General features: G+C 41.3%; 2 protein-coding genes across 2 annotated transcripts in view; one reads left to right on the forward strand and one right to left on the reverse strand.

The window, feature by feature from the left end:
- Window positions 1-22,909, forward strand: part of CCDC185 (coiled-coil domain containing 185) — a 311,099-nt gene that overhangs the window by 279,918 nt on the left and 8,272 nt on the right. The gene's annotated exons all lie outside the window — the stretch shown is intronic.
- HSF2 (heat shock transcription factor 2) overlaps window positions 1-22,909 on the reverse strand; it is a 39,610-nt gene that overhangs the window by 6,654 nt on the left and 10,047 nt on the right. The window contains exons 2-9 of the mRNA XM_050949683.1: window positions 16,255-16,363; window positions 15,974-16,101; window positions 14,974-15,098; window positions 8,543-8,618; window positions 5,427-5,488; window positions 5,184-5,268; window positions 4,373-4,539; window positions 2,120-2,389 (exon numbers count right to left, since the gene is read on the reverse strand). Of these exons, the coding sequence (XP_050805640.1) occupies window positions 2,120-2,389; window positions 4,373-4,539; window positions 5,184-5,268; window positions 5,427-5,488; window positions 8,543-8,618; window positions 14,974-15,098; window positions 15,974-16,101; window positions 16,255-16,363 (1,022 nt within the window). The remainder of the gene's footprint in view (window positions 1-2,119; window positions 2,390-4,372; window positions 4,540-5,183; window positions 5,269-5,426; window positions 5,489-8,542; window positions 8,619-14,973; window positions 15,099-15,973; window positions 16,102-16,254; window positions 16,364-22,909) is intronic.

Consider the following 22,909-nt stretch of genomic DNA (forward strand, 5'->3'; position numbering starts at 1 on the left):
GGCCATTTTCAAAAACACCAACAAGCTGAAGACTGCTTTACATAGTGTGAAATGAATGCAGAGCTGACTGCCGATTACCTATCCCTGCTGCACCACATCGGTGGACGAGCTTGTACTTCGCTGCTTGTCATGTAAACAACAACATGTGGACTGTGCTAATGTGTCTCTAGATCATTCTGAGTTTGTTGGTTCTAAAGCAGACACATTGAAAAAAAGCTGATGTTTATTAGATCCTGACAATCAAAATCTCAGCTGAATTGAGCACAAAAGCTGCAGGAGAAACATATGGTGAGAAAACCCAGCTGTTCCTGGAACACAAGAAAAATAAAAAAAAAATTCAAAACCTTCACAGTGCTCAGCGAGAAATGAGAGAACCATGGCCCATAATTTGAACCCTGAAGTGTTTGGTACCAAGGATTCTTTTTGGAATGTCATACAGGTGCTGCACCCCTTCCTCAAGCTTAATTTTGCAATAGACTACAACTGTTATGCCAGAGTGTTCAAGCCATTTGCCACTAAAGATGACATTTCAAATCTGAAAGGGGACTTTACTACTCACATAAATGTGCCTAACCTTGACAATGTGAAAGTGGATGTACTGGCTTTTTGGAACAGTCAAGACACTTCCCAACTTCAGCTTTGACTGTGACCCCTGGATATACACCTCTACCCCAATGTAACTCGGTCCTCAAGAGACCCAAAAAAAAAAAAAAAAAAAAAAAAACACAAAACCAAAACCGAAAAAAAAACCAAACACACACCACTCACCACGTTATAGGTGAGACCGCATTATATCAAAACATGCTTCGCGCCCCCTCCCAATTCCTTAACCGCTCCCTCCAGAGACCCCCGTCCCTAATCACCCCCAGGACCCTGCCCCATCCCGACTGCTCCCTCCCCCATACATACCCCCTCCTCCCCCAGACAGGCACTCACTGACAGTGGTGGGAAGTGGAGCAGCCTGGCCCCCGTCCGCTCTACTCCGCCACCTCCCAGCTGCAGCACTCCGCTTCCCACTGTTGGTGAGTGCAGGGAGGTTGGGGAAAGGATTTCCCCCCCCACCCCCGCACTCACCTGCAGTGGGAAGCGGAGAGATGTGGCCCCAGCCTGCATCACTGGGGGAGCGGGGGACAGGGTGCTGGGGAAAGGTCCTTGACTCACATGTGGCAGGAAGCGGACTGCTGTGGCTGGGAGCTGGCAGAGTGGAGCGGGCTGGGACCCGGCTGCTCTGCTTCCGCTGCTGCTGGTGAGTGTGTGGGGGAAATCCCTTCCCCAAAGCCCCCTCCCCCGAGCGACACGGCTGGGGCCGGGGAAGCAGAGCAGAGCAGGCTGCTTCCAGCCCCCCGCTAATCCCCCGGGCCACTCTGTGACTGCAGGGCCCCCAAAAGTGCCCTCCCACAGCTCCTGCCCCCCAGACCGGGGGGGAGGGGGAGTAGAGAAGAGCCCCTGACCGCCCTCGAGACCCTCTGCCCCTTATCCAACCCCTTGGCCTCAGCCTGGCCCAGCACCCTTAACACACTGCTCAGAGCAGCGTGTCAGAGCTTTACCGCATTGTATGCAAACTCACGTTATATCAGGTCGCATTATATCGGGGTAGAGGTGTACTGGTGCAGAGTGCTCATTTGCAAAGTTGGACTACCTCCAAGACAGGAAGAGGCTCCACGTGAGTGAGGATAATTTTCTTCAAAGTATGCGAGAATACATAAACCAAGGTTTCTGGAAAAACTACTAGCTCTGAGAAAAGCGAAAAGCATCTCTGTACATAAGAAGAGTTTCAGTTACACTGTAATAATAATGCACATTATACTAAAGGGTTTTTTTTGCTTTTCCTTTTCCCCAGATTTTGGGGTTTTTTTTGTTTTTTAAAAAACTATGTCATCTGTTTTAATGTTTATTTTCCAAACACCAAAAAATTCCTGGAGTGTTTTTTTTGTTTTGCATAAAAGCTGAAAATGTGGAACACTATTTATATACCATAAAGCAAAAGAGCACAAACAATCTTTGAAGAATCCATTGCAGGGCCTCTAAGAGTCTGTCAGCGAAAACAGTTAGAGGCAGTGATATGAAGGTATCAACTTTAAACTTAGCCAATGGTTTTAAAAGCACCAAAGCTACTCACTTTCCAAGAAGGTTGATGTTCTGTGAAATTACTCCATTCTCACTGAGTATGGAATCCATCATTGAGACAGGGTCTTCTGCAGTTAGAGTTGACTGGTTGTTCAGTTGAACAGCACTAGACATGAGAGGGCTTGTACTGTCACTGACAGGACTGAGGGGATCACTGGTTGGGATAGTGATTGGTTCTGTATTTTTATCCCCTTGAATTACAGGGATGTTGTCATCCTCATTATCATCTTCTACAATTACAATATCAGGAGAATGACTACAGCTGTAATACATAAAACAGACAGACAATAAAAGAGTCAGCTACCATCTCTTTCAAAAGTCCTGCTATAAGGATTAAATAGCTGCAGGGCACTTTGAATATGTAATAGTGGCTAGCTCTTTAGATAAGGGAGTCTAGATTTTCATTCTGAGCCCCATTTTAACTTCTCACCATCTCCTCAAATTTTGATGGCAGTAACACAAAACATGTTTAAAATACAGTAAAAAGAATCTCAAGAAATTGGAAAAAATGAAGATTAAGACGCTAACCATCTTTAATCAAAAATACTTGCTTTTAAAGTTTCCCTGTTCTTACATTTTAATACAACTTTCTCAGCAAAGCAGGTTAGGTTGTTGGGGACAGTTATAGGGCATTTTCCAGGGATTAAATACTTCAAAATTATGGAATCTTAATTCTTATGGACTGGAACTAGAAAGGCTGAAGGTATCAGGCTAGACAAAGCCAGTTTTATTTTGCGCCATGCCTGTATGCTACTATTTTCTGATTCTGGAGGATTAAGTTTTACAGGACCAGGAGAAAAACAAAAACACTGAGAGGAATGCCAGTAGGTGGTTATGAGAGAAGGCAGGTACTAAAAATGGGAACTGAAGGAGCTGGTGAAGAGAAATTAATCTTGTCATGGCTGATGAGATTAATTAGGCTCATTGGGCAGTTTAAGCATTTAAGTCTCACAGATGCAAGAGCTAATAGGATCTTGAGAAGTTGTACTCTTCTCCCCTTTTACTGCATTCTGATGCTCCCCTGGCCCTATGCAAAGGATCCCAGAAATGAAAAAACCCTGCCCCACAATTCTCATAAATGTCCTTTTAGTACCAACAATTCATTATTATGCGGCAGGTGACAGACAGTGAAGAATTTTTTCCCTCCATGATGCCAGGGAGAACACAAAAACTTTCACAAGTCTTTAAAATATGAAGGAAATGCCACCCTTTTAAATGGGTTTTGTGTTTGTTTGTTTTTTTTTTAAAGATTAATCTTCACTCTAAACTTATTGGATTTCTAATGCTCTTTTTAAATAGAAAAAAAATTGTTGCAGTTTAAACCCGTAAATTCCTGATGTGTACTCCCACTTAATCTCATTTTTCTGGAGGGGAGGCGGGGGTGTGAGGGGAGGAGTAAGCATCCATTTGCCAAAACCAAATCAGTGATTTAAGTCTCAGGCAACAAAAATCTGGATTTCAAATCCATAAAGCATAAAATATACACGATTATGCAGTGTAAACCAAGGGTAACATTGGGAGACAATCCTTGAGCCAGAAGGGCTGGGATGAGCACCTGCTTGTACCTGAGAGTGTACTATAAAGATAAGTGTGAACAGGTAAAGTATGTAGCACAGAATTAAGGAGTAAAATAGGGAAAATGTACACAAGACTCCTCTTGAACTATAGACCTGAGAAGCCTGGAGGACTTCCAGTCTCTAAAAGAATCAATGGTGGTGGCTTACAGCCAGCAAAAAAATGCCTAGAATGTTCAGAGGGCAACATTTACACTTGGCAGAGATAGCAGGACAGCTACCCTCAACAGCACAAAAAAAAAAACCCATTAAACTACGGGGGTTCCAATCTTGTGCTAAGGAAGTAAAGACAAGGAATGAGAATAGTGTGCAGATGGCACTTCTAGAAAAGTAGTATATGCCCCAGTGATCCTTCATTTTTAAAATGTTTTATTTTACCTGAATTCTCATCCTAGCCACACTAAGCTACAACTGCCAAATTGTCCTGTGAAGCCAGTGCAGAGGCATGGAGTGCAAAGGATTTGTATATGTATAGTAACTTTCAGTAACCAACATATGATTCAACATCGCATACCTGCACTTTGATTAAGCCTGCTTCCTTTACTGAAATGGAATTATACAAGATATATTTCAACTGTATTGTGTAGATCTGAATTAGATTTTAAGGTTAGGATCTCTCTGTCTATACTGAAGTGCTGAGTGCCTTCTGCACTCATACAAATATTCCTTACTTGGAAGAGTCTGATGTAACATCCTCATTTGTTTCTGGAGTAATGGGAGCACTTTCTTCATCCATAGTATTTTCTTCCTCACCAATATCATCAGTGACATCATAAATAATTATGTCATCTGAAATCTGCTCCCTCTGCTCTAGTCCCTCAGTTCTGCTGTGTGGTACCTGAGAATTATAAAAGCACAACTACTATAAAGAAATAGAAACAAAATTTCCAAATTAAAATCAGACCCAAAAACAGTACTTCAATTAAGAGCCCTAACTGAATACCTAATTAAAAATAGTTCTAGATCTCCTAGGAAAACTCTTAAGACACACGACACTTTCCACACACTTTTGGTTCATATTTTAATTATTTGGCATAAATAATTTTGTAACAGAACATTTAAACAATTAGGTATATAGCTGTAAATTTTGCTAAGTAATTAAAGATGAATATAACAGTTATAATCCAACCAAAGATCAGACAGTGTAAAACAAAACAAGCCAAAAATGTTGGAGAGTGATAAAAAAACTATATCAGCACTGTAAATCAATAAGAACATCACAACAAGAGCTGGAAACCTACACACACTACAATGGAAACTGTTTAACTACCAATCCTAATCTGCCATTAAAGTAGCTCATTGGCATGCAGCTGCTATTCACTTCAAAGACACTCTTCTCCCCCTCTTTTGCCTCACTTTCAGCTGATAAATGAAGCACAGCTACAGCCACTGTAAGTCACTCCTGTTAATACTTCTGTTCACCTTTTTCCATCCCTCCAGTTGGCACATGAGCAAATAATGTCCACTTCAAAATGAACTTACATGACGGTTTTTGTCAGCTGGTTCTTTGACAATCTGCTGAAACATAGTGGACTTTGGAGGTCCATTGGTATTCAGAAGTAGTGGCCTAAATCAAAGGGGGGTGGGAGAGAGAAAGTCAGTTGCATGAACACTACTAAAGCATGAATAATGTTTCTAAAAAGAGAAACCGCCCAGCAAAAGAAACCTGTATTAACTGGTTAACATTTACAACATTCCCCACCCCCACCCCAATACTGTACTTACCGTTTGCGTTTTAGACTCACTAGCTGGTTATTCTGCACCAGAGTAACAATGAACTGTACAATCTACAAGAAAAGGAAAATAAGTAAACACTACCATGCCAGGTTTTGTCAAAAAACAATGGTAGCCCACAGCAGTACAAGCCACAAAGTTTACCATACTTAAAATCATAGACTTAGGAGGGACTGCAAAGGTCACCTAGCCTAACCCCCTGCCAAGATGCAGGATTTGTGCCTAAACCACAAGACAGATGGCTATCCACCCTCCTTTTGAAAACCTCCCGTGAAGGAGCCTCCACAACCGCCCTAGGCAGTCTGTTCCATTGTCCTACTGTTCTTACAGTTAGTTTTTCCTATGATTTAATCTAAATCTTCCACAAACAATTTCACAGGAATAAGTGTTGGATGAAAGAGATCCCCACCAACATTAGGAAAGTGAGTATCTTACTGACTCCGCCCCCAATAAATGCTCTATAGGTACAACATGGCAGAGATGTGATCTCTGTATTTCAAGTTATTTTACATGGTAATTTCACATGAAATTTGTGAACTGGTGGTTGTCGAAGAAATTCCCAGCAAAAACATCTTCAGAAGAGAAGAGTATTCTGTAACAAAAATGAACACAATTCACTATCAAGTCCAAAAATCAAGAGATCCAGATGCCACATGTGAAAGAGTAAAAAAAGTGAGTTCTCTCAAAATGCTCCAATATTTTACTACTCCCACAGAAACATGCAGTACAAAAAAACAGCCCAAATTTGCTCTATTTTCTGCTCTTTAAGAAGCTACTTTTAAAATTTGCTATTTACAAAATATGTTCTTAAGAAAAAGAAGCAAAAACTATAAGAACATAAGAATGGCCCTACTGGGTCAGGCCAAAGGTCCATTTAGCCCAGTAACCTGTCTTCCAACAGTGGCCAGTGCCAGGTGCTCCAGTGGGAATGAACAGAACAGGAATCAAGTGATCCATCCCATCGCTCATTCCCAGCTTCCAGCAAACAGAAGCTAGGGACACCATTCCTGCCCATCCTGGCTAATAGACGTTGATAGATCTATCCTCCAGGAACTTATCTTGTTCTTTTTTTTTTAAACCCCGTTATGGTCTTGGCCTTTACAACATCCTCTGGCAAGGAGTTCCACAGGTTGACTGTGCACTGTGTGAAGAAATACTTCCTTTTATTTGTTTTAAACCTAATGCTTACTAAATTTCATTTGGTGACCTCTAGTTCTTGCATTATATAAGAAGTAATAAACCACACTTCCTTATCTATTTTTTCCTACACCAGTCATGATTTTATAAACAAACATATTTCCCCTTAGAGGTCTCTTTTCCAAGCTAAAAAGTCCCAGTCTTATTAATCTCTCCTCATACAGAAGTCATTTCATACCCCTACTCACTTTTGTTGCCCTTTTTTGAACCTTTTCCAGTTCCAATATATCTTTGAGATGGTGCAACCACATCTGAACAGTAGTCAAGATGTGGGCATACTATTATCTATCCCTTTCTTAATTATTCGCAGCATTCTGTTCCTTCTGACTGCCACTGCACACTGAGTGGATGTTGTTTTCAGAAAACTACCCACTATAACTTCAAGATCTTTTGAGTGGGAAAAACTAATTTAGACTCCATCATTTTATATGTTTAGTTGTGATTATGCTTTCTAATGTGCATCACTTTGTATTTATCAACATGAAATTTCATCTGCCATTTTGTTGCCCAGTCACCCAATTTTGGGAGATCCTTCTGCAGCTCTTCGCAGACTGCCTGGGCCTTAACTATCTTGAGTAATTTTGTATCATCTGCAAATTTTGCCACCTCACTGTTTACCCCCTTTTCCAGATCACTTATGAATATGTTGAACAGGAGTGGTCCCAGAACAGACCCTTGGGGGACACCACTATTTAGCCCTCTCCATTCTGAAAACTGACCATCTATACCTACCTTTTGTTTCCTATCTTTTAACCAGTTACCAATCCATGAGAGCACTGTCCCTCTTATGCTATGGAAGCTTAGTTTGCCTAAGAGCCTTTGGTGAGGGACCTTGTCAAATGTTCTCTGAAAATCTAAGTACACTATATCCACTGGATCCCCTTGGTCCACATGCTTGTTGACCCCCTAAAAGAATTCTAATAAATTGGTGAGGCATGATTTCCCTTTACTAAAATCTTGTTGAGGAAGAGTCAACATATTATGTTCATCTATATGTCTGACAATACTATTCTTTATTATAGTTTCGACCAGTTTGCCCAGTACTGAAGTCAGGTTTACAGGCCTGTAATTGCCAGGATCACCTCTGGAGCCCTTTTTAAAAATTGGCATCACATTAGCTATCCTACAGTCACCTGGTACAGAAGCTGATTAAAAGGATAGGTTACAGACTACAGTTAGGCAACTGATATGCTGTAAAAATAGTCAAACAAATTACTTCGATAACATAGGATTTCATAATTTAATATTTTAAAATAAAAGTTCAATAAGTATTTGCTTCATCCTACCTACCATCAAATCTACTGAACTTCCTCTACAAAAGCAAAAACCCTATTTCCTGAGACCCTGGAATCCTGTCCACCATTGTAGTTTTTTGAGTTGACAACTATGTTTTTAAATCTTTAACTACATACTGTATGGCTTAATTCAAATTAACCTTTTAATTGTATTTTCTTTTCAGCATCAATGAACCATGTCATGCTGCCATCAGCTAAGTGACCAAAAACGTTACTTTGTTCCTAAAATATATTTTAGAACATAATTACTTGAAATGCTGCTAGTGCAGCAAGTTATTCACACTGAATTCTGCTGGGAATCCTACCAATGGAGGCTACCTCCAAAACTGGGGAGGGAGGGAGGGAAGCCAATTTAGAGATGCCCTGGAGAGGGTGTTCCTAGGAAAGTAAAAAGAGGCAAACGTGATGGCATCCCTGTAATCCTTCCGTGTCTTTATAGACTGCCACATGCTGAGTTAATGCTCATTTTACAAAGATTAAAGATCTTGCTATTTTGAAGAAAACTAGATTTCACATAGCATAGTACTGAGGTAGTCAGAGTAAGGACAACGTAAGTCAGCCTGTGGCACAGAAAATAGACAGAGGCAGCTGTATAATCCACAAATGAAGTCTTACCTTTCTAATAACCTGTTGCTGCTGCAAGTGTTTTGCTCTCAATTCTGCCACTTCCCTCCAAAGAGATTCATTTTCCCTGTTTCAAGAAAAAAAAAAAGTGATTTAGAAAGCTAAACTCAAAACTGAAGAAGCCCTTATTTTTTGTGAAACTTGTTTTAATGTAACACAGGCTCATGAAGATATTTCACAAAGCTATACATCCTTCCTAAGAAGTACCATTGGCAGTAGCCTCGGAAGAAAGTTACATAGCACAGAATTAGGATGACTAGACAGCAAGTGTGAAAAATCAGGACAAGGGATGGGGGGGGGGGGTAACAGGAGCCTATATAGGAAAAAGACCCAAAAATTGGGACTGTCCCTATAAAATCGGTACATCTGGTCACCCTACACAGAACCCAAAGCAGCCCATGGGAATGGTCTGATTGGAGATGGGCAAAATTTGAAAAAAATAATTTGCCAGAAAAATGCTATTTCTGTCAACCCAAAACAATTCACAAATCTGATGCAAAATTACCCAAATAATTTCAGCTAGCAGCAAAGCAGGCAGTGATAACTCATGTAAATTTCAGCCCAGCAGTTAGGGCACTTATCTGGGCTACTGGAGATCCCTCCAGTTCAGTTCCCCTTTTTGCCTGATGTGGAGCAGGGATTTGAACTGCAGTGTGGGAGACCAGAGGAGAGTGCCCTAACCCCTAGGATACTGGACAACATGGAGTGGGCATGTCGCAACTCTTATCAAAGCTGTTCCCACTTTGTATAAGATACCTAAACAGTCCCCAGGCCAGACACAGAGTGAGTATTCTATAGCCTGGAGGTCAGGGCCCTCACATTGACGGGAGGCCAAGTACATGTCCCTGTTCCAATAATGAATTATTTATACACTGTGAAATAGCTTCAACAGGACAGACAGATTCACACCAGAATATGCAATAGCCTAGTGATAAGAGCACTCTCCTGCAATACCTGAGACCCAATTTCAAATTGCTGTACCATATCAGGCTGAAGGGGAAATGAACCCATGTTTCCCTATCTTAGGTTATAAGAGGCAATACCACCTCCCTCCTGCCATTCCAGCCCTTCTATTCCTTTGATTTTATGCTAAAAACAGCCTGGAAACAAAATGGTTCATTTCAGGACAAACAACGTTTTGTTCAACTCCAAATAAAATTTGCTGAGTTTTTCAATTTGCCAAAGTTTTTCTGGGAATTTTCAAATTCTGTTCAACCCTTTATTTCTTTGGAACTACCAGTGAACCAAAAAGTTATTTTCCCTTGTCAAATTATCTGAGTGCCTTCATTCCCGTCAGCTGTTATTCTACAATGTAATCCAGCGGTAGGCAACCTGTGGCACGCAAGCTCATTTTTAGTGGCCCTCACGCTGCCCGAATCCTAGCCACTGGTCCGGTGGCTCTGCATTTTAAATTAATATTAAATGAAGCTTCTTACACATTTTAAAAGCCTTATTTACTTTACATACAACAATAGTTTAGTTATATATTATAGACTTATAGAAAGAGACCTTCTCAAAACGTTAAGATGTGTGACTGGCACGCGAAACCTTAAATTAGAGTGAATAAATGAAGAATCAGCACACCACTTCCGAAAAGTTGCCAACCTCTGGTGTAATCTCTCCAAATTAATTATATCTTCAAAAGATTTTTTAAAAGTATGAAGTCTGAGTTTCTGGGGGCACAGACAGCAGTCAAAGGGAATAAGAACCCATACGAATACGCAGCTGTCTCTCAAATTGCCAGTTTGCTGACTGGAATTTTACAATTACGGTCCATGACTTTTACTATATACAGTATCCCTAACTAAAACTTGGGCTGGGGACCATGGGTGCTTGGGGGGAGGGAGTGGGAAGAGAGATGGTCTGAGAGTCCCGCGGGTGCTGGCCTGGAACTTCCACTGGTGATGGGGGAGGAGGCATTGGTGGGCAGCCAGGGGCTCCCTATCCAGCTCCACATGTCCCTGCACCTCCCAGCTAAAACAATCGCACTGTTAAACAATAGAAAGCCATTTATTTAATTTTTTTGATATTTTCAGTTACACACAATAAAAAAAGTTAGCACTGTACACTTTGTAAATATTTGCATTGTAAAAGATAGTATTTTTCAAATTCACCTAATACAAGTACTGTAGTGCAATCATGAAAGAAACTTACAAATTAAAATTATGTACAAAAAATAACTGCATTCAAAAAATAAAAATGTAGAACTTTAGAGTCTAGAAGGTTCCCCTCAGTCCTACTTCTCGTACAGCGAATCACTCAGACAAGTTTGTTTATATTTGCAGGAAATAATGCTGCTCCCTTCTTGTTTATAATGTCATCTGAAAGTGAGAATGGGGGTGTAGCAAGTTATTTACGTGCCAGATGAAGGGACATATGAATCTTTATGCTTCAACATTATTCCAAAGAACATGCGTCCATGCTGATAACGGGTTCTGCTAGACAACAATCCAAAGCAGTGCAGACTGACACATGTTCATTTTCATCATCTGACTCGGACGCCAGCAGCAGAAGATTGACTTTCCTTGTTGGTGGTGTGGGTTCTGTAGTTTCCACATCAGAGTGCTGCACTTTTAAGACTTTTGACAGCATGCTCCACACTTTGTCCCTCTCAGATTTTGGAAGGCACTTCAGATTCTTAAGCCTTGGGTCGAGTGCTGTAGCTATCTTTAGAAATCTCACATTGGAAAGTAGAGCAAGAACTGACAGGGATTTGAAAGGGATTTCAATACAGTTTTCTGTGAGCAAGAGTCAGGCCAGTGGTTAGCCTAATAATGCGAGATTTGTAGAAGTGAGGATTGTGTGAGGCGAATGGGAAAGAACTGTGTGAGAAGTTGTTACAACCTTGTGTAGATAAGTATGGAGTTTAGACTAGAATCTAAACAGATGTGAAAAAGATATCAGGATGACCTATGTATAAATAAAATGTAGCTGCTGTTCATTATTGTATATAAGAAGAAGGTATAAAAGCTTGCTGTAATTGTTTACCTGTAGAGAGACCTGCCTAGGAGGAGGAAACCCTGCGTCCCAGTGCACTCTCTCCCTCTATGCAATTGCTTGAGAATCAAGTATCTGACTTTGCTGCACCCAACAAGAGTGAGAACTCTGTTTTTCCTCTGACAGTACCTCCTTTGCATTTTGTCAAATCTGCAGTGAAAGTGTTCTTAAGATGAACAACATGTGCTGGATCATCATCTGAGACTGCCATAACATGAAATGTATGGCAGAATGAGGGTAAAACAGGAAACATACAATTCTCTCCCAAAGAGCTCAGTCATAGATTTAATTAATGTATTATTTTTTGAACAAGCGTTGTCAGCATAGAAGCATGTTCTCTGGAATGGTGGCCAAAGCATGAAGAGGCATACAAATGTTTAACCTATCTGGCATATAAATATCTTGCAATGTCAGCTACAGAAGTGGAATGTGAATGCCTGTTATCACTTTCAGGTGACGTAAATAAGAAGAGGACACCATTATCTCTGGTAAATGTAAACAAACTTGTTTCTCTTAGGCCACGTCCAGACTAGGGTATTAAAATCGATTTTAGATACGCAACTTCAGCTACGTGAATAACGTAGCTGAAGTCGAATTTCTAAAATCGAGGTACTCACCCGTCTGGACGGCACGGCATCGATGTCCGCGGCTCTCCGTGTCGATTCCGGAACTCCGTTCGGGTTGATGGAGTTCCGGAATCGATGTAAGCGCGCTCGGGGATCGATACATCGCGTCCAGACTAGACGCGATATATCGATCCCCGAAAAATCGATTTTAACCCGCCGATGCCACGGGTTAGTCTGGACGTGGGCTTAGTGACTGGCTGAACAAGAAGTAGGACTGAGTGGACTTGTAGGCTCTCAAGTTTAACACTGTTTTTTAATGCAGTTATGTAATAAAAAGCTACGTATGTAAATTGCACTTTCACAATAAAGAGATTATACTACTGTACTTGTATGAGATAAACTGAAAAGTACTCTTATCTTTACAGTACAAGTATTTGTAATAAAAATATAAATGAGCACTGTACATTTTGTATTCTGTGTTGTAATTGAAATCAATATATCTGAAAATGTAGAAAAACATTTAATACATCTCAATTGGTATTCTACTGTTTAACGGTGTGATTAAAACTGCAATTAATCATGATTTTTTTTAACTATTAAATAACTAAGATCAAAAGAGATGCTAATGTTAGTGTTTTTACAATACATATCCTCTATGTAACAGCTATAGTATTACATTACTATACCTCTGTAATTATGTTTACATTATGTATACCCCAGTAATTAGATAACCCTAGATATAAGTGTGTGTTAATATAAGAATGTATTCAGGTGTTCAATTAATGAGAACTAGTGAAATATCCTATTGTTTGCTATTACATACATGCAAATATTTGTATAACTAACTAAATTACTCAGAGATCATGTGAAATGTTAATGAAGAACTTAAGGATAGTAACAGGAAATGCTAATTTCAAACTAAATGGCCACAGAATGAATAAAAAGTCCTTATCAGATTGTTATCTGTAAGAAGCAGCTATAAAATGGATTTCGAGAAATGATCCTTTATCTCTGGATTGTTTGGATTCTAACGGTAGAATAATGGAAGATGACAGATCCCCAGAATTTTTCTGGGCAGCCCTGAAAAGACTTTTGGGAAACTGAAACATCTCTGCTATCTTTTTGGCTTTATGAACTTTAACTCACCTGTTACTCTATCTTACCTGCTTTAACTTCTCATTTATTTTTTTTTAAGCGCTAATATACCTATAATTAGTTTACTATAGAATTGGCTGCCAGCATTGTTTTTGGTGTAAGATCTGAAATACCAACTGATTTGGGGTAAGTGACTGATCCTTTGTAATTGGGAGTAAACTGATGAGGTGTGATTTTTGGTTTATGTAACTATTATCACTAAGTCCAGTTTGTCTGGGTGGCAAGGCTGGACAGCCCAAGGGGACTGTCTGTAACTCCATGGTAAGACAGATATAGTGATCCAGGAATGCACATTTGTAGATTGGTGAAATCTAATTATAGAACATACCACCCGTTTGGAATGTCTGCCCTTGTTTTCTGACAGTCTGTCACTGAGATAGTCACTCTCATTGATGAGCCACTCCAGAGAAGTGTCACTCACTGACATTAATAGGTGGCAGGTTGAAATAAAACATAAGGAAGAACCTCACACAACACACAAACCAACCTGTGGAATCTGTTGCCAGGGGATGCTGTGAAGGCCAAAAGCATAACTGGGTTCAAAAAAGAATTAGGTAAGTTCATGGAGGACAGGTCCACTAATGGCTATCAGGAAAGATGGTCAGGGATGCAATCCCCTACTCTGGATGTCCCCAAGTCTCAGACTGCTAGAAGCTGGGACTCTAGATGACAGGGGTAGGATCACTCGGATAATTGCCCTGTTAATTCCCTCTGCAATATCTGGCACTGGCCACTGTCCGAAGACAGGATACTGGGTTAGATGGACCATTCGTCTGAATCAGTATAGCCAGTCTTAGTTTCTTAATTCCAAACAGCTATCCAATCACTTTTGCCAATAAATTGTTAGAGTGTAAATATCAGGTATTTTTAAGAACTGTAGTATTCTCACTCATGGTTGCTAGGGGTTTAGTAAATTCTAATCTATTTTAATCTCTGTAGAAATTAACAGAAGCAACAATGACTAGTCTATTTAGAGTGCAAAGCTTTAGCAATAGTAAACAGGTAGCTGAAACTTCTGAACTGTTTAAACCATAGTATCCAAATTCTAGCACACTAGAAGTCTCAGAAAAACTTTAGAAGGGTGTTCTAAGTCAAATTTTTTTTTTAAAAAATCAGCAATAGAGCACATCTTTCTGGAAATTTAACAGTGGGGGAGTGAAATTAAAATAAGATTAAATAAATCATGTTCAAACAACTGGTAGGACTGTACACAAACACTTAGTTCTGTCTCCCAAACTGGAGCATCAGACTCACTACCTACAATATAAAAAAACCCAACAACTTCATAACACTAATCTTCAAAGGTTATTTTGAAGGGAAAATCTGATTATGCATCCTAAGTATTTTAAAACTAATCATCAAGTTGTTTAATTGCCACTCCCAGACAACTGCTCAATCACCAACTCACATGGCTGATAGAATTTTTACCAAAATAAGTTGTGTACATTTTATTTCCATTTAAAAACTCTCCTTCCCAAACATGATAAATATTTAAAATTAAATCTGATTTTTGCAAAAAAACGAACAATTTTTATGCTGCAGCAGTCTCACAATCAAGCCCCAATGACATATGCAAAGAATAGGACTTTAAACACTAATGTATTTCTTACTAGATTTGCAGCTTCAAACAGATCAAGTTCATTGCCCTCAATGCAATTTGTGAATACTAATGCAAGTTAACAGTTCTCTCAAAGTAATATTTACCTTTTTAAGGCAGACAGCCTGGATTCGATGGTCTCGTGTTTAATTTGCACCTTCTGAGCACTGCTTATGATTTTAGACAGGTCTTCCTGACGGATTTTATTTTCTTCAGGTCTTGAAGAGGAAACCTTTAAAAGTAAAATAACCCACTGATGCAATATGAAATTCTGAATGCTAAATGTTATTTCTCTCCTACTACTACTCAGAAGAAATCAGTATTTATAAAACAAGCTTTATAACCTGAATAATCTCTGAATATAAGAGAATAATTATCTTATTTATCCTGGAATATCATATATATATTTTAATAATTTCTACATCACTGGGCATGTTGAAAATTCAAATAGTAAAACTAGTATATATCTACAGCATTCTCCCCTTCATCATACTTGACTTTTTTTTTTTTTTAAATACAGAAGTCAGCCATTTATAAACACAGTTCTATTCTATTCTAGAGGTTCTTACATAGCCATCATCACTGTGGCATCTGAGCACCTTCTGTATCATATTAAGTGACATACATAACATCTTATCCTCTCCCCAGGGGGAAGAGCTGCATGTTTTTTTAAAAAGTTAAGTAAACTGTGCTATATATTTATATTAGTGAAAGCAAGATCAAAATAATACGATTTGTAGTTGTAACAAAAAAAAAAGCAGAGCTAGATTATAAATATTTAAGAATAAGTTTGTTTTGTCGTTTTCTCACCCCTTCGGTGGGCTGCTGATTTACTATAATGAATAAAGGAAAAATTAACACAAAACACAAACAATGAATGAGACGTACATGATATATAAATTTAAAAAACCACACAAGAAAGGGGATTACTTGAAGTGCAATTCATTTCATTTTCTCTTTAAAAGTAAAATCCAAAATTCCTTTGTGACTGCAGGCCTCTGTGTCAACAGTAGCCAGTTGTGACTGACACACACGCCTACCCCATATGTTCACAAGACTAGCTAAAAGCAGTCAATGTTCATGTGTTTTGTATGACCTTTCACTCACCTTCCTTTTAATATGCTCCAGCAAGTCATCACGGCCCTGCTTGAAGTATGGGTGCTGGAACTCCACAGGACCATCCCGTTCCAATTTGACTATGCCAGAGTCAACATGGACTACTTTACGGAAGCCATCTGGAAAACAGTTTAACCATGAAGAAACCAAAATACTACAGAATTGAGAACTTTACTGCCGCAATCCCCCCCACCCCATTTTTAAGGGTTGGGTGAAAAAAACTATGATATTCTTAAATAGTTTAAGGAAGATAGCTATGCTAATAAACTTACACATATTTAGCTGTCTCACAAAACTCGCCATGTTGTTGTGCTTGAAGTACTTGGGAAGAATCTCTTTTGCAAATCTTTGTTCATCCAACACCAGGAAACTCTGGCCATTCTAAAATGAAGACCACATTTTGTATTTAATTTTTAAAAATCTGTTTTTATAAAGGGGCACAATAGATACGCAACATCCTATGACAGGATATCCTTTTCCCCGCATGACACTACGAACTTTACTATGCAAACTGCTGTATCATGAGTAAGGCCAAGATTTTGTCACAGATATTTTTAATAAAAGGCACGGACAGGTCACAGGCAAAACAGAAAAATTAATGGAAGCCGTGACCTGTCCCACACTGTCATCACTGGCAGTGGACCTGAGGAACAGACCATAAGAAGAGACACTGGCGGAGGAGGGGGCCTGGCTGAAAGGGACAGAGAAAAGACTCTTAGCTGGTGTAACTAAGGAGGTTCACTACCCGAGAGAGTTGTTAAAGATTTCACTGACTAAACAGGAACTGTGTCAATGGTGGCACTCAATCTTAGAATCAGCTGACTGAACCACAATTCAGATCTGCCTCTACAAATTCTGGGGTGACTTCTGCCAATAGTTGCTCCCCTGACAATCATTTAAAGTGCTTCTTAGGAGGATGAAAAGCACACTTGAAATGATGCGAACAATTAGTGCTTAGACAGGTAAATTTCTCCTACGTAGAAAAGGCCGTCTTTAGTATCCAGCTAGTAGGTTTCTGGAAAAATTTTTCAAGTCCCATTGAACCAACTGTACCTCAAAATAAAAATGTAAAAATCAAAGCCTGAAACAGTATGCCAGATTTTATTCTCTACAGATAAATATCCCTACATTATATCAATGAAAATAGTCAGATCCAGAGGTTAACACAAGTGCGACAACATTGTTCTTTCATTGTTACAATAAGGGGAACAGGTATCTGTTGAAATTTACAATTATCAGTGCTGTAAAAAGTGACATTAAATCAAAGGTCTGACTACTAATATCCCAATGTCTCTCTGATCAAATTCTAGATCTGATCATTAGTTTCTGCTTAAACTGCCCTGTGACGGTGCTGCCCGTGGGAGCCTGCTGAGGTCACTCAATCAGGATGAGCTGCAAACAAAACAGGGCAGACAAATCCCAAACGCTGGTGGTTATTCCAATACTTAGATTTACCAAGCCAGCACAAAACAGCTTCTATAGTACCTCACTGGTTACTTAGAAGTTTAAACCACGCAGTTCCCTTAAAATGCCCAGCCTCAGGCCTCCATCCAGACACATCTGTCAGATATGATGATGATTCCTGAAAATCTTACTTCATCATATAAAAGAAAAGGTTCTTCCAATCCCAAAGGATCAGCCACATACCCAGGTTCAATTATAACTTAGATCTTACCCACAATACACGCTACAACCAATTCTTATTGACTAAGCTAAAATTTATTCAAAAAGAAAAAAAGGAGTTGGGTTAAAAGATCAATATACAGACAGACTTGAATTCAATTCTTGAGGTTCAGATGCATAGCAGAGTTGAGCTCGTAGTTGCCAAAAGTCCTTTTAGAAATAGTCCATAGATTATAGTCCAATTTCCATATTCAGAGTGGCTCCAGTCAATGACTGGGGATCTCAATCCTTATGGCTTAAGGTTTCCTCCTCTTGAAACCCAAAGCAGATCTGAGATGAAGGAGGATCATGTCCCAGGCTTCTTATACATTTCCAGCAGCCTTTGGCCTGAGAAAACAATAGGCTTAACTCCTTCTCCCAAACATCCTGGCAATTAGCACAGAGCAATTTATCCATTAAACAGTTCAGATACAGGTTACCACAATGTTCAAAGAGACACATAGACCATAATACTATTTAACTCAAGTATCATCTTAAATGCTAATATTCCTTTTTTGATCTTTGAATTAAAACTATAGCAATAGACAAGACTTGTTTGCTGGCATCCCAAGACCTGAGCAAACATCTACCCTTCTACCTCTAACACTGCAGACTTGCATTTCAAAGCTCTATTCATTTACTTATCTTCCTAACCAGTTCTTAAGGTTCACCCATGGGTCGGGTCAGGTCAGTCGGTGAGGTGAGTGAAATAACTCTCTGGCCCTGTCACCTTTCAGTGAGATATTATATTATACTCATAACATCACACTCCCAATGCAAAATTGATGCGGGAAGGGATGACACCAACATCACTGACTGCATCCCAAAAGCTCCCCATCCTGGGTTCTGTCTTATTACAGCTTGTTCTGGGTTAGAAGCCATATTAGTGTATAACAGAAATGTTTTACCAAACTCATGTTCAATAACATGACTGAATCTCTTTACAAACTTAAGGTAAAACTTGGTTAGAACAATAGTGGATTGGATCTGCTCTTGCAGCAGGATTCCTGTATGTCTCATATGATCTTGCCAAGAGCTAAAGAAACTAGCTATTTTATCTACACAAGCTCTGGCAAATGTTTGGAACCCAATTAACATCAAATCAACAGAGATATTAATGTTGTTCACAGTGTAGGAATCTTGGCATTTAGCCATGAAAGCAATATGGTAGTGTGCCTCAGTTTCCCTTTTCATACAGCACATCAGGTCTGGAATGTCTTTTCTTCTGTGAAAAGTTCCAAGACTGTTTACAGGCACTAGCAGTGAAACATCAGTATAACAAGGCCTTTTAACATAAAGTGTGTTTTCATGTATTTCTCTTAACATGTTCAAGGGATTTTCCAAAAGATTAGGCACATTGTACATTTTTACAGTTTTTGGTAATAGCAATACACTAGTTACAAAAATTACCATAAGCAATAACAAACTCATTGCAAGTGTCCATCTATAATCGTGTTTGTCATGTCATGCCATACCTTTGGCTCAATACCATTGGAGTTTTGACATTTTAGGGTTAACCTGCAGCTTCCCTTTGCAAAATTCAGTTTTCTTTTTCCTCCTCCTTTTGCAGGATCACACCCCGATTTCTCTTAATAGAATTCACTGGCTGATGGGGTGGGCTCTCTTTGCTAACAGCTATTAGCAAGTTTTTCTTCTCCCTGCCAGTCAGGTAATTTGCATCAACACAGGCGCTAGCTTTTAGATTTTCAGCTGCTACCCATTCCAAGGTTGGACTCTGTCTTACAGAGATACTACACAAATCCAAACATTCGGAGGGTGAAAGTCTGCTTGCTCTCCCCTGCATCCTCAAGCATTTGGCTATAAAACCGCTGTGCTTTGAAATACCAGTAACCAAATCTCTCCTCAGACCCTGAAGCACAGACTGCTCACTTACAAAATTAGCATGGAGACAGTCTTGTCCCAACACCATTGTCTTCCCAACAAGCTGGCCAAACCCAGGCACTTGGTCATAGGGCTGTTTAAATTCCTAAACAACTTTTACTCCATTTGAGACCGTCTCAAAGCTACCCACACTGGATTTTTCAAAAGGAAAGTCAGTAGATCCATTTACAATAGAAAATTTCTGGCTGTTAGGAACTGAAACTTCCTTGATTAAATCACTTTCACACCCTTTAGTTGTACCAAACTGCTAGCACAGATTACCATGAGGATTTCTTTCCTGAGGGTATGTCTACATCTACAATTTTGCAGCGCTGGTTGTTACAGCTGTATTAGTACAGCTGTATAGGGCCAGCGCTGCAGAGTGGCCACACTTACAGCAGCCAGCGCTGCAAGTGGTGTTAGATGTGGCCACACTGCAGCGCTGTTGGGTGGCTTGCAGGGGGGTTCGGGGAACGCGAGAGCAAACCGCGGGGAAGGAGACCCGCTTGCGGGGGGTTTCGGGGAACGCGAGAGCACACCGCGGGGAAGGAGACCTGCTTCCCCGCGGCTTGCTCTCGCGTTCCCCGAACCCCCCCGCAAGCGGGTCTCCTTCCCCGCGGTTTGCTCTCGCGTTCCCCGAACCCCCCTGCAAACCGCGGGGAAGGAGACCTGCTTGCGGGGGGGTTCGGGGAATGCCGGAGCACGCCGCGGGGAAGGAGACCCGCTTGCGGTGGGGGTTCGGGGAACGCGAGAGCACGCCGCGGGGAAGGAGACCCGCTTGCTTACCAGACCCGCTTGCTTACCCAGGTATGCTGGGATACCTGCTTATTCCACGGAGGTCAAGAAAAACGCTGGTGAGTGTCTACACCTGATGACCAGCGCTGGATCACCAGCGCTGGATCCTCTACACCCGAGGTTCGACCGGGTGTACGGCCAGCGCTGCAAACAGGGAGTTGCAGGGCAGGTAATGCCCTGCAGATGTGTACACCTCCTAAGTTGCAGCGCTGTAACCCCCTCACCAGCGCTGCAACTTTGTGGTGTAGACAAGGCCTTAGCAGCTTCTGTAAGCAGCTATTCACCTCTCACAGAAACTCTGCTCTTACCCTTTTCACTTAGGGCTTGCTCTAAATGAACACTTCCTTGAGCTACAACAGCCTCTTTCTGGGGCTTACTTACAGTTATGATCACCTCTGGCCCATCAGGCAGATTTCTACACAAATTCCCTTTCGGGCAAACTCATAGACTCACTAGATAAAAGGTTAGAGGTACTCTCCTTCCCTCTGCAACTTCCCTCATAGGGCTTGTCTACATCACAAAGTTGCAGCGCTGGTGAGGGGGTTACAGCGCTGCAACTTAGGAGGTGTACACATCTGCAGGGCATTACCTGCCCTGCAACTCCCTGTTTGCAGCGCTGGCCGTACACCCGTTTTGTCTCGGGTGTAGAGGATCCAGCGCTGGTGATCCAGCGCTGGTAATCAAGTATAGACACTTACCAGCGCTTTTCTTGACCTCCGTGGAATAAGCAGGTATCCCAGCATACCTGAGGAAGCCTCTGGTAATCAAGCTGGTCTCCTTCCCCGGTTTGCTCTCACGTTCCCCGAACCCCGAGAAAGCAGGTCTCCTTCCCTGAGGTTTGCTGGGTGGTTCCGGGAACGCGAGAGCAAACCGCGGCGAAGCTGGTCTCCTTCCCCGGTTTGCTCTCGCGTTCCCCGAACCCCCGAGCAAGCAGGTCTCCTTCCCTGCGGTTTGCTGGGTGGTTCGGGGAACGCGAGAGCAAACCGCGGCGAAGCTGGTCTCCTTTCCTGGTTTGCTCTCTCGTTCCCCGAACCCCCGAGCAAGCAGGTCTCCTTCCCTGCGGTTTGCAGGGTGGTTCGGGGAACGCGAGAGCAAACCACGGCGAAGCTGGTCTCCTTTCCCGGTTTGCTCTCGCGTTCCCCGAACCCCCCTTGAAGCCGCCCAACAGCGCTGCAGTGTGGCCACATCTAACACCACTTGCAGCGCTGGTTGCTGTAAGTGTGGCCACTCTGCAGCGCTGGCCCTATACAGCTGTACTAATACAGCTGTAACAACCAGCGCTGCAAAATTGTAGATGTAGACATACCCATAGTCACTGGCAACCTGTAAGTTGTCAGGCTCAACACACACACAAGTTTAGGAATCTTTTCCTCCTTGTTACAAGTTGTTAAACTGTCAGCGGGTAACAATCAAATTACCTTTCTGCTCTCTTTGTGCCCTGGCTAGGGTATCACCCTGATCAGACAGAGTTGCTACACCCTTTTCCAACCACCTATTAGCAACTGGCTAACTACAAGCACCAGAATTGTCTGATCTCTGGGATTTTGCTAAAACACTAACTGGATGCAACCTAGTCACAGTGCCATTCTCCCCAGCAGACACAAACTTAGGACCATTCCCTTCCTGGGCTTTAAGCTGTATTTATAACCAACTCCGAGACAACTGAATCACCCTCAACCATCACAGGCTGAAAGGCACCTTCTGTCTGCTCCACAGACACAGATGAGACAGAGACACATTCTCCTTCACCAGACACATAGCTTGAGATTTCATTTCCCTTGTCCCAGCACACTGGGCTGTTCTATCTCCAAGCAGTTGTCTGTGAAGTAGCTTCCTCCATAGGCAAGTTAATACCCCCAACAGACACAGGCACATTCCCTTCACTGTCACATTTCTCCACACAGGAAACAGGTAAGGGATAGAGACACTCATCTTCCACTATCCTTGTCTTCCCAAACTGCTGACTAGATAAACCCATTGGCTCTCAAGGCCACCTGGGCCCATCCAAACTTTTCTCACCAGGCACATTGCCACTCCTAACAGATAAACTGTTGCTCTTTTCACTACACTGAGCTACTTCCAGCAAATCATACAGTTACCCTTTCCAGGTTCACTTTTACAAGCTGTACTAACCACCAATCCATTACCCATCACAAATCTATCCTTTCCTTCCTCAGTTAGGGTTTTAACCTGACCATTTACTTGAATCTGCTTCTGAGAAACATTTTCCTCCCCAGTGAGAGCTTTTTGCTCTCGATCTAACTCCAGATTCACTTTTGAGACATCAGACAGACATTCAGAAACTCCACTCACAGACACACTGCTTTCTTGCATTACCCACCAGGTTAGACTCCCCCTCTCTCCGGCCATAGCAAAACTGGTCAAACACAGAAAACAGCCCAGAGTAATACCACATATCAACATAGTTATAATCTGGATTTTCAAGAAGATACAGTTTCTGCTGTTCTTCCCTTGCTTTTTTGACTTGGAGCTGGAGTCTAGCTGTCTCCTGTTGCATCTGTCGAGCTTTTTCCTCAGCAGCCAGTAATTCCAGACGCCTCTTAACGAGCAAGTTATTCTTAACTTCCA

Source organism: Gopherus flavomarginatus, chromosome 4, assembly GCF_025201925.1.
Source record: "Gopherus flavomarginatus isolate rGopFla2 chromosome 4, rGopFla2.mat.asm, whole genome shotgun sequence".
Taxonomy (NCBI): domain Eukaryota; kingdom Metazoa; phylum Chordata; order Testudines; family Testudinidae; genus Gopherus; species Gopherus flavomarginatus.